General features: G+C 42.6%; 1 protein-coding gene across 2 annotated transcripts in view; it reads left to right on the top strand.

Moving 5' to 3' along the window:
* The window catches only part of ift122 (intraflagellar transport 122 homolog (Chlamydomonas)), a 28599-nt gene that overhangs the window by 5254 nt on the left and 5625 nt on the right, over nucleotides 1-17720 (top strand). For both annotated transcript variants that reach the window (XM_050065753.1, XM_050065754.1), the window contains exons 9-23: nucleotides 377-568; nucleotides 976-1114; nucleotides 1517-1719; nucleotides 2655-2792; nucleotides 3035-3199; nucleotides 3376-3573; nucleotides 3826-3966; nucleotides 4281-4334; nucleotides 5005-5166; nucleotides 6025-6191; nucleotides 9067-9238; nucleotides 10524-10626; nucleotides 13714-13854; nucleotides 13971-14068; nucleotides 17567-17667. In XM_050065753.1, the coding sequence (XP_049921710.1) occupies nucleotides 377-568; nucleotides 976-1114; nucleotides 1517-1719; nucleotides 2655-2792; nucleotides 3035-3199; nucleotides 3376-3573; nucleotides 3826-3966; nucleotides 4281-4334; nucleotides 5005-5166; nucleotides 6025-6191; nucleotides 9067-9238; nucleotides 10524-10626; nucleotides 13714-13854; nucleotides 13971-14068; nucleotides 17567-17667 (2174 nt within the window). The remainder of the gene's footprint in view (nucleotides 1-376; nucleotides 569-975; nucleotides 1115-1516; nucleotides 1720-2654; nucleotides 2793-3034; nucleotides 3200-3375; nucleotides 3574-3825; nucleotides 3967-4280; nucleotides 4335-5004; nucleotides 5167-6024; nucleotides 6192-9066; nucleotides 9239-10523; nucleotides 10627-13713; nucleotides 13855-13970; nucleotides 14069-17566; nucleotides 17668-17720) is intronic.

The raw sequence follows: 17720 nt of genomic DNA, 5'->3' as shown, positions 1-17720 counted from the left end.
TTATCTATTTAAGTGAACATTCTGTTTTGATTACAACACCAGGAATTGTTTGCAATGAAAGAAAATAACTATGGATTGTCAGCCAGCTTTTTTTTCCCAGAATGAGGAGAAACAGATGCGCAGAGTTGTGGGACTGATATGATGTTGTGCAAATGGACTTTGAACATTAATACAATGGAGGTTGTTTAAACCAGAGGAACTTTTTTTGTCTGTCTTTTCATCAAACAGTCAAAGGGATGGTTGAATGTACTTTTGACTTTGATGTGTGTCTGCCCAGACAGTGGGAGGTGTTGGCCCCAGACCCTTGGGCGATACATATGAGAAATGCAACTTTTATTCTCAGTTTAATGTCCCCTTCTCTCTTTGTCTCTCTCAGATTGGAAAAGACAGGACTCTGACTTATGACCCCTGTTGCGTCAGCTACTTCTCCAAGGGCGAGTACATAGTCATGGGGGGCTCTGATAAACAGGCCTCTCTATACACTAAAGATGGTGTGCGGCTAGGCACCATCGGAGAGCAGAACGCCTGGGTGTGGACATGCCGGGTTAAGCCAGACTCCAACTTTGTGGTAGGTCCACAGCTTGTGAAGCAATAAGTCTGGAGAAGTTATCCCTACCCTTAAATAAAAGTGTGTGTGCCAGAGTGAGAGAAGAGGTAGGAAAATGTAATGCGAAATGCTGATAAAGCTCAGACCTGACATTCAGAGTGCCAGTCTGCATCTTAGACGTTTCCTTGATCTGATTTAGCTACACAGATACACAATTCATTTTATTTAGCAGTAACACCTTAGCAACTTTTTCCTTTTCGCTATATTTAACTGGAAGTGATGGGGCATACAAGAGAGAATTGGTTGCTAGCAGATTCTCTCAGTTCTGCTGTGTAGATGCTTTAACAACAGGAACATTTTCCCACTCTCACAGTCTTTTCTTAGAGGTGTTAATAGGATGTACTGCTACATTGTTATCTCGTATCTAGGTGTTGGGCTGCCAGGATGGGACCATCGCCTGCTACCAACTTATCTTCAGTACAGTTCACGGCCTCTACAAGGATCGCTATGCTTATAGAGACAGCATGACTGATGTCATCGTCCAGCACCTCATCACTGAACAAAAAGGTGCACTTTTGCTTTAGCAACAGGATATTGAGTTCACAACAGAGGAGATACTGTGGTGCCAAATAATAATGTATGTGTTGTGAAGCATCACAGATCAGTGCCATGACCGAGAGTATAGAGGCAGTGTTGTCTGAACTAAACTTTTAACATCACCAATAACTTTAATAGGAATATATTGTGTTTTTCAAATCAGCCATATCTATCCTATCATGCCTATCCAATTACTATTTTGTAAGGGTAAGCAGTTACCTTTCAGTCGATTCTCTTGGTACAACACTGGGCTATCATTGTAACAGTCAGCCCTGAAAAAAAAAATTAACAGGATGCACTGGCTAAGATAATTAAACTTCCCTCACCCTCCTAATACGTCCACTCTTCCTTCATTTCCCTGCTTTCCCCAAGTGAGGATAAAGTGCCGTGAGCTGGTGAAGAAGATCGCCATCTATAGAAACCGCCTCGCTATCCAGCTGCCCGAGAAGATCCTCATCTATGAGCTCTACTCGGACGACTCCTCAGACATGCACTACCGGATCAAGGAGAAAATTTGCAGGAAGTTTGAATGCAACTTGCTGGTGGTCTGCTCCCAGCACATCATCCTGTGTCAGGTCAGAGGAGATGGAGTTACATAGTCATTGTAAAAACAAAGCACGCAAATTTGCTTACTTAAAATGTCATGCTTGTTTCTTTTACAGTCTGTTTTTTTGTTGCAGGTCTCTCCTCACATAATGAGACAATCAGTTTTCCTTCAGTCATGCTCTTCAGCCTAACTTCTGCTGACCTGCAGTGACACTCTGGTTCTTTGTAAATTACACTAATGCACACTTGACAGATTGTGCAAGAGGCTATAGAGACATTTGAGCACTATAAACATGATGAAAGCAGAGTGAATCAGTGTTTAGTCCAAAAAGCCCAAAGAAAAATGATAATATCGTGCAATTGCCAGTTTTCCAGATGTTTCTGCCTAGTTTGCGAAAGGCCCCAGCTGTGCATGTGCTCTGCAGGCTCCGTCTCTCCCCTTCCTCAGCCCTCTTCAAACTGGATAAAGCGAGACAGTTGAATGAAGGGGAAGGCCCACAGTCTGCTGAACCAGTGGGTGTCTCTCGGGGTTCCTCTCTGCTTCTTGTCTCTATGTGTTTGACAGAGGCTGGTAGGGAGGAGGAGCAGCCATAACACAGAGGTTATTTCCTTTTAAATCTGTCTGTGTGTGACAGAGGTGCTTCAGATCTCTCTCTAACAGGCATGCCTGTGTTTCATGCCTCAAACAGCTTTTAGACGGTATAAATGGGCCATGCTCGTACGGGCTGTGTACGTCTGTGTCAAATCAAATCATTGTTTATCTTCGTAGCGTTGCTTTGTGATGTTGAGCCACACTTTGCAATGCTGAACAATGTGCTAAGATTTGTTAGACATTTACAGCATGTTTAAACAAGTGAAAGAGACTGGAAATAAAAACAGAATAATGTGGTCATACAGAACCAGTTTTCATTTCATGTAATAAATGTAATTGTGGTCTCACCTTTCCTGCTCTGCTCTTGTGCAGGAGAAGAGGCTCCAGTGCCTGTCCTTCACTAGCGTCAGGGAAAAAGAATGGGTGATGGAGTCTCTAATTCGCTACATCAAAGTGATTGGTGGTCCGCCAGGCAGAGAGGGACTACTCGTAGGGTTAAAGAATGGAGCTGTGAGTATTTTGAGAAAACACATTCCCACATTAAGTAACCTTAGAAATGGTGCTGTTGCTCACCAGTAGATGGGACTTTGAACATAAAAGAAACTGCTTTCTTCTTCAATATTTCTTTGTATGTGGATGGCACTGCAAGTCACAACCTTTATTCCTCATAGTGTTTACAATCTTTACAACTAGCATTAGCTCTGACGCTCTGTTCTGATTTTGCTCTGCCTGTCATTGTTTTTGTGATGTAGATCCTGAAGATATTTGTCGACAACCCGTTTCCCATCACGCTGCTGAAGCTGTCGACCTCAGTGCGCTGCCTGGACATGAGTGCCTCCCGTAAAAAACTGGCTGTGGTGGATGAGCACAACGCTCTCCTAGTCTATGACATCAACAGTAAAGAGCTACTTTTTAAGGTCAGCACGCAGTGGAGAGGGTTAAGACTATGCATGCATGTACAATTTTTTGCTTTAGGCACAGGTACATACACTACTCATACACTCCTGCCTGGTCTGTGTTCCACACTCACCTCTAGACCTTATTTCCCCGCAACCCTCCCTTACCTGCCTCCTCTCTGTTGCTCTCCCCGTAGGAGCCTAATGCTAACAGCGTGGCCTGGAACACCCAGTGTGAGGACATGCTGTGCTTCTCTGGCAACGGCTACCTTAATATCAAGGCGAGCGACTTTCCTGTACACCAGCAGAAGATGCAGGGCTTTGTGGTCGGCTACAACGGCTCTAAGATCTTCTGTCTCCACGTCTATTCCATGTCTGCTGTGGAGGTGCCTCAGGTGTGTAGTGTGTTGTCAGCCAATCCTTGTTTAGAGGCGGCGATGGTGCTCCATGTGAGCATGATTCAGAAATGAAAGCACACTATTGTCAATAGTTGGTGTATCTTAAATATTGTATTTGTTTGTACTACGAAGATTAAAATTACCTCATGGATTGCTTTTCTATCAGTTATTTAGACAGGTATATGGTGAAGACATAATTTTGTTGGTGGTTTGTGATGCTTTTTGACATGGTATTGTTGCTCTGCTCAGTCAGCGCCCATGTACCAGTACCTGGAAAGGAAGATGTTCAAGGAGGCCTACCAGATCGCCTGTTTAGGTGTGACAGACAGTGACTGGAGGGATTTAGCCACAGAAGCCCTGGAGGGACTCGACTTTGACACCGCCAAGAAGGCCAGTCAGACACACACAGACACATCGTTCCGATCAAGATCAGTGTCCTCAAGCCTTTCCTTTCACTACTTTCATCTTCACAGAATATTAAATACATAACAGCAGCAACTCCTCCAAATGTGGCGACAGTACTTAGCTTTTCCTTCAAGCTTCACGACATCTGCAAACACTCACCACCACAGCCAAATGTTAACACAAGTCATGTTCACATTAAATCTGTGTAAGGCAGGATTTTGAAGAAGCTGGTACTGCAAGAGAAAACACAAAATATGCATCTGATTGACCCTCCTCTTAATGATCACTTCTCTTTCCAGGCCTTCATTAGAATCAGAGACCTGCGCTACCTGGAGCTCATCAGTAGCATTGAGGTAATACCTACTCTTCATAAAGGGGGGGAAAAAATCCTTCAGTGTTGTGTCAAGCCGCGCTCACATTTGTTGTTTGCCGACCAGAGCTGACATCATTTAAGTAAGACAAGGCTTGTGGGGATACTGGGTCAACACAATTATTATGGTCATCATACATTTAATTGCAAGGGTCTGCCCTGAGCGACACATAAAAAGCTCATGAACATGGGAGGAACCTGTATTCTGAATGACCTCCTCGGGTCCAATATACACACACACGCACACATGTGAAAGCAAATATATACACACAGCAAAGCACACACACATTCCTTGACAATATGCACGCGGAGCAGAAGACAGTCTTTTCCAACTTGGCTTGTGACAGGAGAGAGTTTCTGCTTTTCTCACTTTTAAAAGAGGAAATGTTGCTCTTTGAAATGCTTTTCTTTAATGATATGAAAGAAATGTTAATTGTATTCTATAAACATTTTATTCGTTTTCTAATTTCATTAAAGCTGATGGTGTAAGAGTTTGGTGCGGGTTCAAAAGTCAGGCTGATTGCACAAAGCAAGCCAGTAGTTTTTAGTACCCTCTCATTGTGTCTGTGAACACACATGCTGTGTGTGTGTGTACATGCATGTGAGTGTTTATCTCTGCACACATGCCAATGTTTGTGTTGACTGATTTGCAGGAGAGGAAGAAGCGGGGTGAGAACGACAATGAGCTGTTCCTGGCGGACGTCTCTGCCTACCAGGGGAAATTCCACGAGGCAGCCAAACTTTACAAACGTACTGGCCAGGAATCCAGAGCCCTGAGCATGTACACTGACCTGCGCATGTTCGAGTACGCCAAGGTGATTAAATCATCGATTGACAAAAACACACATATGCATGTGCAACATACTTTTATATCAGTACGGACAGAACAACCTGGAAAGCTCTGCATGTTTTAGGGGTGTAGAACATATGTTTTTCCTCATCATGTGCACTAATGCCAAGTTGGGGCCCTGCACTGTGTTCAAACGGCCCCCCTTTACCGTCTGTCTTTCATCTCCTCATATATCACTGGAATCTCCACATATATCATCTGATCAGTACACACACACACACACACACACACACACACACACACTGTGCTTTTACAGACATATCCCTGTACAACACAAGGTTAACTTACACACATAGTTAGAGTTGGAAATGGAGCACAAATGGGGAGAAATAAGGCGAGCGTCTGCTTTTACATGAATACTTTGATGAGGAGGTCAGTTGGAGTTGAGACAAATTCATGCTTTATTATGTTTACATGTGGTGGGACACTTTGATCATCAGCGTTACATTCACATTGCTGGAGCAGATGACACAGCTATGACTCGTTGGTGTATATTTGTGTGTGCGTATGTATCAGATTGTATGTGTGTTTGATGTGGCTGCTGTATATTTATGCGGCTGTGTGGCCATCTGGTCCTACAGGCTGTTTGTTTTAGGTAGGATGGACACCGGAGGGCTAGCCGCCTGCTGTTTGTGTGATTCTCTTCCCCCTGTCTCGGCCTTGACTCGCATGGTTATGGCTGTCTGAACTGGGCTGCTCTTGCTCTGCTCCCAGATTAACTACATACATTCCTTGCTTATCACAAGTGTTAATAGGGATTTCCCAGTTATCCACTGGTGTGTTAGTAAGTTTGTATCTGTGAAAATACTGTGTCTTCTTGCAGGATTTTGTTGGAGCGACAGACCCCAAGAGCTCTCGGATCCTGATGACCAAGCAGGCAGACTGGGCTAAGAGCAGCAAAGAGCCCCGGGCAGCAGCAGAGATGTACCTGTCAGCAGGAGAACATCTCAAAGCCATAGACATTATAGGAGAACACGGCTGGGAGGACATGTAGGTGTCAGTCACTGTATAAAAAAGAAAAAGATCAGTCTTTCACCATAGGATACACTTTTTTTTCCTGTTTAAACTTTTCTAAATCAGCTTTAAAGATTTGTGTGCATGGTTTTCCCAAATCTGTGTATGTCATCCAAAATATTCAGGCCCATTTTGAACTCCATTGAAACTATGTAAACGATCGGCACTCTCGGCACACTCGGCACTCTATATATCATGTTACAATGTCAAATGCCCATATTATATGTGGACAAAGTTTCAAATGATGAGGTAAAGTATATAGAATTAATCCCTGTGAGCACAACCTCAGGTTTCAGGCTGTTCTGAATACTCTGTTTCCAACGTTTAATTCTATTTTCGAGACAAGCTGACGTCAGCTGGTGCTGGATTTCTTTATATGGGCGTCTGCTCCAGGCACGTCACTTTAAGTGTTTACATTACGCAGCCTACACTGCTACATGCAGCTACATGCTAACATCAGGGGAGCATGTATTCTTGGTTGCTGATGTTAATTTCTTCCTGATTTTGGATTGTAGTCCTGTTGGAACATGTGCGACTGTGAAGGTTTTTGTTTAGAAACTTTTACTGGTGAATTTTCACTGTAGAAAGTGCCGCTATACTCCATTACAGTCATTCCCCAGCTGCAAAGTTGGAGACGCTGAGAGTGCAGATATGGAAGACCCAGAAATGGCTCACAAATCAGAGAAAACTGGGGTTATTCAAGAGAGGGGCTTAAAGAGACAGGCGCTAAAACAGAGTATGTCAGACAGAGGTTGAATACAGGTGTTCTAGTAGAAGCATGTGTTCTAGTAGAAACCCAAAGTACAAGTATAAACTAGAAAATGAGCACAATAGGTCTCCTTTAATTGAATGCCCTAACATCAGTGGAATGACAATAATTTAGTTTTTGTTTTTAGTAGGGCAGTGAAGCTAGCTTCGGGCAGGGAGGAGACAAAATACAAAGGACCACATTTAAATCCTGATGTAGATTCAAACTCTGAACCCCAGGGCTGAATCTGATACAAATACACACTTAACCAACTAAGTCAAGATTCTTCAAACATCGCAGACTCCTGATTTGATGTGTTGAAGTTTGAAGTTCCTCTCAACTCAAAAATATGTGTTGCTTATTGTTACTTGACTTAGATGTTTGAGCCTCACTGTCGGATGCTGGATTTGCACTCCATGTAGGCTAAAAGGCTGTTTTCACATTGATCGACTGAAAGTGGGGATTTTCTCTGTGCTCAACTTAAATCTGAAGTTTTGCTGTGACATCACAAGTTTGGAAGCCAATCACGGTATGCAAAAAGTGTGATGTGAAAACTTTAAGCCTCTGGAGCACACACACCAAGAATGGACTTTTCAGTGATGTAGGAGGACACCTTGTGTACAGTAGTCTGCACTCTTTTCTATACTTTTCAAATGGAAACTCCCACTCAGCTGTTAGCAAAAAGCACTAATGCCTTCTTCTCCCTCACCCCCGACACACGAGATTGTTAGGAAAGTATTAGCTTGGAAGATTTGTCTGCTAAACCAACAACTCCTTGTGTTCTGCGAAGTGAAATAGCTGTGTTTTCTCAAAGGAGTCTGGTGGCTGTGGACGGGGGCAGCAGCGAAAGGTACTTTAACCTCCTAAGAAAAGGACCACCTAAAGAAATCAATGTCAGTTTAAGTGTACACTATATTTAGAGTATATTAGCAGCTAATCTTTATGTCAGACAACCCTTTTAGAAAAGGAACTGAAGCCATTATACCGCCCTCTTCAAAGCCACCAAACACCATTGACAGAAACCATAATTCTACCTAACAGCACACAGGAGTTACTGCCTTGATCGTTTATTTTGTTCGTGTAATTGTATGAATTAAAAATAAAGCGATCTAATGTAAGGCTCCCACGGCAGTACGTGGGTCTATATGTAGCAAAGTCATAATGCAGAAACCTACAAAAAAGTTGTTAGAAGGGCTTGGGAAAAAAGCATTTTGGGGATGTCCACTAGTTCACCTGGTAGATCAGGCACCCCATGTACAAAGGCTGTGTCCTTGCCGCAGTGGCCGTGGGTTTAATTCCAACCCGTGGCCCTCTCTCGGTCCCGCTTTCAGTTTATAGCTGTCCCATCAAATGAAGGCAGAAAGGCCCCAAAAATATATTAAAAAAAAAATAGCATTCTGATGCTTAAACACACATACTTTGACCAAAATTAAAACCGGCCTTTCAGATTTTAGAAATGAACATGTTTCTTTCTTTCAATGAGGGAGAAATTTAACATAATTTAAATCATTTTGATTAGGTTACATTATTTTCTGGAAAAAAACAAAAGACATGAATTGTGTGAAAACATGTCTGGAGGGGATCTTTAACTTGAAATCTGTGTTGTGTAGTAGTAGAAGAAGGCAGTAATAGTTACTATCCAGAGCACGTGTCTTTCCCTCTCAGAGGATCAGTGTTAAAGGTATATTTGATATGCTGAGTGAAAGCAATGATAGCTAAGAAAGTGCGTAGGGAATTATTACCTCTCTGTTAGCTCTCACTCATCCATGTGTAGTGGGAATGTGGGGTGTGAGTGCGTGTTGTTGAAAACCAGGCAACCTGATAAGCCAGTGGTCTGGTGGTCGTATCAGAACTCCCCATTGACTCCATCTGACCTATTGTCTTGATGCTGTAAGTCTCCTGTGGTGCTACCAGCGGATCAGCACTAAAAACACTGCAGCCGAACAGAGTCGGCGCTCTTTAACCTGACTCTGATTCAGCCAGTGACCCTTGCTGGTTTATATTCCTTTTGGGGTCATGAACATAATTTGATACAACCATGTAAGGGTTTATCTGCACTCGCCCTCTCTGTGTGTGCTCATTCACCTCTCCTCTCTCATCCAGGCTGATCGACATAGCTCGGAAGTTGGACAAGGCTGAACGCGAACCGCTGGCAAAGTGTGCGTTCTACTTCAAGAGGCTGAAGCACCATGGCTATGCCTCAGAGACCTATTCCAAGATGGGAGACCTGCAGGCTCTAGTGCAGCTGCATGTGGAAACGCAGCACTGGGAAGAGGTCTGACACACTTGCGCACACGGGAGGCACACCTGCTCCGCTCATCATGGCTTATATATAGAGTGTCCTGAGACAATCACATAAATATAATGTGAACCACATAGGACTGCGCTAAATAAACTGCTGTGGTACTCAGAAACCCATATCATAAACCACTTAATGTTCACGGCCAGAGAAGTATATTGTATTTATTAAAGTAACCACAGCCGAATGCAAACAGTAAAGACAATGCATCTGCCTAATTTCCTACACTGACAAACTTAAACTGCACACACACACACACACACACTCCAGAGCTAATCATCCAGCTTTGGATTTCTCTGAATCCATGCCCACATGATGATTAGTGAGTGAGAAGCACAAAACACTCTACCGCACTGACAGAGTATCAGCTTAAAGCTCTATTCTGCTTCCAATCATATTCCTCCATCAGGGCGGATCATGCTGCTCAGACAAGAAGAAAATATAGCATTTCTTTAATCCATCTGGAGTCTTTAATCGAGTTAAAGGCATTACTGAGATGCACATTGGCGATTTGCATGCTGAAACAGAGGAGCCAAAAACAGAACATCAAATCACGATCACATGGTTGTGCTGTAGTGTCTGACGGCTTCCTGGATATTTATTTGATCTTCAGAGAGAGAAAAGAAAAATCAGAGGGAGGGAGAAGGATGTTGAGAGAACTGTTAGACTTTATGTGCTTCACTGAGGGAGGTGGACACGAAGACGGGAAAGAGCACGGGCCATATGGATGCTATTCACTGCTCCCACTCTTCTCTACAACAAAGTATTTCTTTAAGTGACATTAGGCTCACAGGCCTGGGACACACACAGTCTCTGTCTCTCTCTCACTGTATGGCATGAATGGTGTGTGTTTCTTGGCTCAAGCTTTTGCCACAGGACATTGAGATTAATCAGTCACTGTGACAGGCAAATATGTGTCCACAGAGCACTTCAGCGGCTCTTCATACCCTGTCATTCAAACAGCGTAAGAGCTGCAGTTGTAGTTCTAATTGAGTGTGAAATAGCTCATACTCTTTCCTTTGTTCTCAGCTCATTAATAATGCTGTGTTGTGATGTTTTGAGTGGAAGTAACGTGTTTCTCTGAATAATGTGTGGTAACTCGTTTGTCCCTAATCAACCGCAGTTCAGCTGTAATTACTAAGGGCAGACTGTTGCTGTTCTCTATATATTACAATCTGTGCGACTTACAAATTCCCTTGTCAACGTGTCATGTATACTGCGTGACACCTCTCCTCTTTGCTCTCACCTATTCATTTCTCAGGCCTTCTCACTGGTGGAGGAGCACCCCCGCTTCAAGAATGACGTCTTTGTGCCTTATGCCCAGTGGCTGGCTGAGAATGACCGCTTTGAGGAGGCGCAAAAAGGTGAGTTTGACTCACCAGCAGGGCTTCACTTTCACTTTTAGCCAGCCTATGTAGGATGCTTCAGCGTATACATTCACATTCTCCTTAAAGTAAGTTTCCAGGGTTATATCAGTTAACATTTAAGTCTGCAGCCACAGCTAGTGTTTACATATGGAAGTGATAAAGCCCGGCCGGCTCTCTGGACGCAGACGTTTTTCACTACTTCCTTCAGATTCTCTGTATTCACTGTAAAACATGATCCTCTTTGCTGGAGCGGAGCAGAACAGAACTGAGCTGCCTGTTAACTGAATGACATGCATGCATGCCTCTAATCACCAGTACTACAAGCGGCTCTGATGATGATTACCAACTGTAACCATAGTTATAATCAGCTCATAGATTTATAATTATGATCTCAGCAGGCATATTTCCTCCTCTACATAATCTTCCTCTGCCTGTCTCGACATGGAGCTCATGACTGAACAGGCTTGATTGTATTGGAGCTTGCTTATGGTCATGCATTTTGCTGATTGTGTGTATTTTAGTCAGGCGCTGACACAGTATTGTGTTACTTGTGATTGTAATTGAGTCTAAGGGACCGGCCCTGTCTTCTGTCCACTGCACTGGTACCTCCCAATAACAGCTTAGAAGTAGTCAACACTTGGCTGAATTGATTGGGTACATATTTTGGGGGCTTCAAGTGCAGCTCAGTTGTTCCCAAAATGAGGTTCTGGACCTCCAGGATTCCATCAAGAGATTTAATTGGGTCTGCAGGATTTTTTTATCATCACCTGAAGGCCATTTGAGTGTTTTCTCATTACCGATGCATTTTTGCCAGCTTGTTTTATGTTTCTGTGAGGAGGAAGGAGTGGGTGCTACTTCCTAACATTAACCATCAGCAGCTGAATGTGGTTTTTATCCGGTTAGGTAGACTGATAAATATTTGCCACTAATATGTCCTGACCCCCACTGTGGATGCAGGCGCAGGGTCATTGGTGAGGTCGACTCTCCAAAGCTGCTTCTAATTACCCTCCGAGTAGAACACCAAGAATTGCGCTTGTGTTTATTAGGGCTTTAAAGTCGAGTGGTGTTTGATATGTGGGAGCAAAAAAGACCTGTGTTAGGTATTACATGTGAAACATTTGTAAGTTAGTATAAATTGCTTTGGCATTTAGTTAGAGTGTGTGTGTCTGTGTGTGTGTTGGTACACAGGTTAGGTGTTTTTATTTTTTGGTACAGTGAAATTCTGTGGTATGAGAATCCATTTGTAGCGAAAATCAGCTAATCTTTAGTGATTCATCACGTTGCAGTTATTTTTGGCAGATATTGATATTACAATATGAGTCACACTTTTAGTGGGAATTGTAATTCTTGCATTTCATTCTTACTGACAACGATATAAAAAGGAGGATGATGGGATTTATGCTGGGGTCTGTAGCAAACAAACATGTTCCCTTATGTGCAGAATATGATTTTATTTTATTGCTTTCTGTAACACCACTATGCTTCATTTATAATGGTATGTTGTGATACATATTAATACATTAATAGAGCATGCATCAGACATATTAGCTGTGTCTCAGTTCAGGGGCTGCAGCCTTCAAAAGCTGCATTTGAAGACCAGTTGTGTCACATAGGCGCGACCAAGGCTGTCCCATATCGAAGGCTCCTTCAAATGCGCCGAGAAGTGAAGCCTTCTTTCCCAGAATTTGGAGGATGCGACTGATGAATAATTCGTGGCTCAGCCTATTGCAAGATGCGCCAGTGACGATTTTATATTCATTTGGCGGCAGTAGCTCAGAAACTTGGGTTGGGAATTGAAGGGTCAGCGGTTCAAGTCCTGGCCCAGACCAAATATAGAGCGTGGACTGATAGCTGGAGAGGTGCCAGTTCTCTGCCAAGGTGCCCTTGAGCAAAGCACTGAACTCCCCAGCTAGAGGCGCCTGTCCATGGGCAGCCCTCTCACCCTGACATCTCTCCATTTAATGCATGTATAGGTCCTGTTTGTGCATGTGTGTGTATTTCGGGCCTGTGTGTTAATGACAGTGGAGTGAAAAAATTGAATTTGGGGATTAATAAAGTATATAAAAAAGAATGTACTTAAGTTAACTGTTTTTAACATTACAATTAGCTAAAAGCACACAGCTTAAACAATCTTAATTTAATAAGTTAACCTGACAGCTGTCCTCCATCAGCCTGAAATATATCAAACAGTGGTGTCTCCAGTGGTTAATCATCTCCTCAAGTATTAAATAAAAAAATATAAAGAACAATACAATACAAAGGATGTGGCCGACGTCAGCTGTGAAGGCCGCATCCTTCAAAGGCTGCAGCCTTGAAATGAGACACAGCTGATGTTTTTGTATTTTCACTTACACTTTCATAAACACACGTCTGCTTTTCTACTTTTTATCATTGATGTGGTCTGATAGAGATTCAAACCAAAGCCAGTGCACGAAAGCTATGTTGTTCTTAACAAAGCAGCAACCTCAGAGGCTTAAAAATAAAGTTCCTTAAATGGCCACTTTAGGCTGACTTGAAAAGTGAGTCAATCCCTATAGACCCCCATGTTATTATGCACAACTTAACAGCAGCAGTTTACATGTTTTCAGCCAGGTACAAAAAATGGTTTGGTCTCTGTAGCTATATTTCCGGTTCATGGCAGCCGTTTAAATTTGTTTACATTTGGTAACTTCTGGCTTCAAAAGTCTAAGATGGCCAAACTCGAGGCTTCACAGCAGTCCACAAACCAATGGGCGACATCACAGGGTCCATTATTTTTATACAGTGTATGTTCTTAGCTGTGTCTGGCAACAATTTTAAAAGGAAATAGCCACCAACAGGACATCACTGAACAACTAACAAAAGCACTTCCTACTCAAACTTAAACTGATTGATAGGAAGAAAAAGAGTTGTCATCATACTTTTCAAGTGTTTGATTGTGAAATAATATCTAGAAAGTGCAGCGCAAAAACACCACAACAGGACACTTTGTCCTAAAAATAATCCAATAAAGATGGATGGCGAGGATTGGCACTCCAGCATTGCCTTAAGGGCACATCATAACAATCCATCAATCACTACTTCTTTCTTTCTTCCACTCTGTAGCATTTCACAAGGCAGGGCGACAGAACGAAGCAGTCAAAGTCCTCGAGCAGCTAACCCAAAATGCAGTGGTGGAGAACAGATTCAACGATGCAGGGTACTATTATTGGATGCTCTCTATGCAGTGTCTGGACATCGCTAGAGGTGAGACCCATCCTCACTGCAATGGAACAAAGCATTTGTTTTTACTGTAAAGCTGAATTCATTTAACATTTCCTACTAATCCTTTTGGTACATGTGTGTGTGTTTGTGTGAAGCAGAAAGTGAAGACCAGAGAGATGAAATGCTGAAGAAGTTTGAACGTTTCCAGCATCTCGCTGAGCTTTACCACGTCTATCACTCCATTCAGCGCTACACGGTGAGAACGCGATACATTGTCAACTGTAATCTTTCATAGCCAGATCAGAGAAGAAGTGGGAGGAGGCCTGAAAAATCAGGAGGCAGCCATTTGATTGGCTGTCAGATTGAAAGCCTTGGAAACAGTACCTGCTATGTGGTTAGGTTTCTGTTTGGGTATAAACACATTCGTGTTCCTGATATAGGTTTTTTTTTTTTTTTTTTTTACTTGAAATATACTGACAGCCCACTGCGTTTCTGCCCTCTTTCTAATCAACGTTTGTGCTCAAATTTCTCGAGACCGCTGTGGGTTTGACAAGGAGGAGGTCTGGCTCTGCAAGATTATGTCAATCCAAAAAAAAAAGAGACTCTGGGTAAAGGACAAATTAAAATGTGCACAGAGGTGGTTAGGAAAAGTGAACAAAAGAGAGCTGAGGTTGTTAAGTTCAGGTGGAGACCACTGAAGGGGAATTTAATCACCTTCAACAACTCAGGAAGCCCCATTATAAAATGTTTTTGCAAATGTTTTTTGACTGACAGAAAACGTCCGATGAACATTCTGCACATAACTGCTCACAGTGATAGACATGCCCTCTAATGGTTCACTTCCTGAATCCTCTCTGATCACTGTCACCATAGTAACCAGCTGCTTGATTGATCATGATGACTACTTCATCAGTGGTCTTCTCCAAGCCCCCAGCCCCTAACCCACTTACAAACAAGCATTCTGTGGTTATGAGCACTAAATGGGTGACCTGGCCTGTGTCAGTGTCCGCAGTTTGTTGTTTCAGCTTTCTGCTCGGCTTTGGTCACACCCCTGCAATAGAGAGGCATCGCCGTGATCCAGACCAGAGCAGGAAACCTCGATATCTCACCTTAACTCTCCCAGGCAGGCACTATAGATTTGAACTATCCACATTTGGGATAAAGTGCTGTTAGTGATTGCTTTGGCAAATTCTTTTTTCCCTTTCACCCCAACAATGTGAGAAGGGCACTGTGAAGTGGGATGAGGCACTATTGTGTAGGGTTTTAGACCAGGCTAAAGGAAGAAACAATTAAGCAGAGGAGTAGGAGAGATGGAGCTTTAAAAAAAGTAAACCCAAGGTCTCTAAAGCTTAAGGCAAGTTGGATTTAAGACTTTTGTAATGCCACTCAGAATGACATTTAAAGGTCCAGCGTGTAGGATTTAGGGGCCTCTACAGGCAGAAATGGTGTATAATATTCCTGGCTATATTTTCATTGGTTTATAATCACCTGAAACTAAGAATCATTGTGCTTTCATTACCTTAGAATGACAGTTTATATCTAAATACAGAGCTGGTCCTCCTCCACAGAGTTCATCATTTCTTTTACGGTAGCCCAAAAAGGACAAATTATACACTGGCTCTAGAAAGTGGACCTTTAAGACCAATTTTACAATAACCAAAGTTCATTCATTCATTTTCCGTAACTGCTTATCCTGTTCTGTCCTGTGGTCGCGGGGGGGCTGGAGCCTATCCCAGCTGACACTGGGTGAGAGGAGAGGCATAGACGTCCCTACCAATATTCAGCCCCTTCTGTATTGTCCCTACCATTATAAACACTGGCTGTCGGCATCCGCTCAATATGGTACACAAAGGGTTAACAATCGTTGGTGTCTACCATACGTCCCGCCTCTAACCTCGTATTGCTCATCAATTGGCTCTACCGTTATTGTGGTAACGTGTGATTGGTCCTCCTCAGCGCCGCTCTCTCCACTGACTTTGTGGGTGTGCGTCACAACAATCAAAATCTATGACTGTTGCGTCTCAAATTGTCCCACTGTTCACATGTCTTGCATCAATATATTTTTTGTCAGATGACAAGTAGTATAGAGACTGGAGGAGATGGAGGAGATGGAGGAGGAGAGGCAGGAAGAGAGACTGAAGGAAATGAAAGAGAGACAGGAGGAGATAGAGGAGAGACAGGAGCCTCACAGGTGAGATTGAATCATGAAGGATGTTGATAGTGAGATTCAGGGGTAAGTAAAAATATTGATTCATGCATAAAGTGAAGTGAATTTAAAAAATCCAGTAAATTCAAAACTTGAATTTAATGAATTGGATCCTGAAGTTGTTTTCTGCCTTTTTGATCGGTGCCTAGCTAAAGCTTATTAGGTCTATATATAAACGACTCAGTAAGACTGACAGCTGATTTGCCCAAATATTTCCGCCATCAGCAAGTGCGGAGGCTAGGGAGACATCATGGCTCATTTTAAGGAGCCTTTGCAGGTATGTCAAATTTTGCCTGAAAAAAGGACTGCCTCCTTCCTTCGTCTCTGACCGAAGCGACCATGACAATATGCTATCAAGTGGGTAGCACTGGGCCTGAAAAAGATTCTATTAAAACTTGATAATCACAGATATTATAGTTTACCCTGGCAAGCACATACAAACAGATGTGGTGAAGTTATCAGTGTATATTCATGTAACTGATAACATTAGAGAATACATTAACCAAGACGTTATTGTATTTAGTGTAGATATCTAAATATGCATTATAAAGCAGTGATCAGTTTCACATGACGTGAAATTGCATTAAAAAAATCATCAACGTACAGGTCGCCGCCACGGAGCACTTGTATGTCCCTACCAATGTGAAAATCAAACCTACGCCCTTGGGGGTACACCCTGGACAGGTCCCCAGACTATCACAGGGCTGACACATAGAGACAGACAACCCTTCACACCTACGGGCAATTTAGAGTCACAGTTAACCTGCATATCTTTGGACTGTGGGAGGAAGCCGGAGTACCCTGAGAAAACCCATGCTGACACAGGGAAAAGGCAGCAGTAAGGCGACAGTGCTAACTACTTCACCATCATGCCACCCAATAACCAAAGTGAAGGGGGAAAAAATACATGAACCAATGTTGATTAGTTGGGGTTAATTGATTAGTAAGCGGCAATTTTAGCAACATAATTATACATGGTGGAGACAAAGGTAGAAGAGAACTGCAAAATACCTGGTATGTAGGCGAGTTTTCTTGGCAATTATGCATTTCTCACTCTGCATGCTGGATTCCACTACCTTAATTCCCAGACTTTTTGCATGAAATAACACAGAGTCTTATGCATTGCCGTGTACTGGTTTATGCCATGCCTTGAAATCTTGGGTTAAATTGGCATTTTTTGCTGGATTGGCATTTCCCCATGTTGTCCAGGGTACAGTGACAGCTCGCTAGCTTGCAGTGGATCCTCTGCTCTGAGCATCCTGTCTGAAAATAAAGTATAAGCTTTGTTGTTCCTGCTATTTTGATCTGTTTGACATTAATGCAAGAGGCTTCTGTTAAATTATTTTTAAAAATATATATTGCCAGTTATTTTGAAATTTTACTATACAATGTAATGTTGAAAGATTGATTTAAGACATTTTAAAACCTATAAAGGCCTTGTTTTAGAATGAATTTAATGCCTTGTGTGACTTTTTTCCAATCCACAGGAACACTGAAACCACCCAGCTTTTGTTTTTCAGTCTTTTCTTTTGAACTGTTCCTTTACAGGATGAGCCCTTCAGTTCCCACATGCCAGATACGCTCTTCAACATCTGCAGGTTCCTCCTGAACAACCTCACCAAGGACATACCGAAGGGCATTTCGAAAGTGTATCCTTCCATTTTAGAAAGTAGTCCCAACAGAGCGGAAGATATTAAGCAAA

The sequence above is a fragment of the Epinephelus moara genome, chromosome 16 (genome assembly GCF_006386435.1).
Source record: "Epinephelus moara isolate mb chromosome 16, YSFRI_EMoa_1.0, whole genome shotgun sequence".
NCBI lineage: Eukaryota > Metazoa > Chordata > Actinopteri > Perciformes > Serranidae > Epinephelus > Epinephelus moara.
Note: the sequence above shows the minus strand (reverse complement) of the source record. Positions and strands in the feature narration are given on the sequence as shown.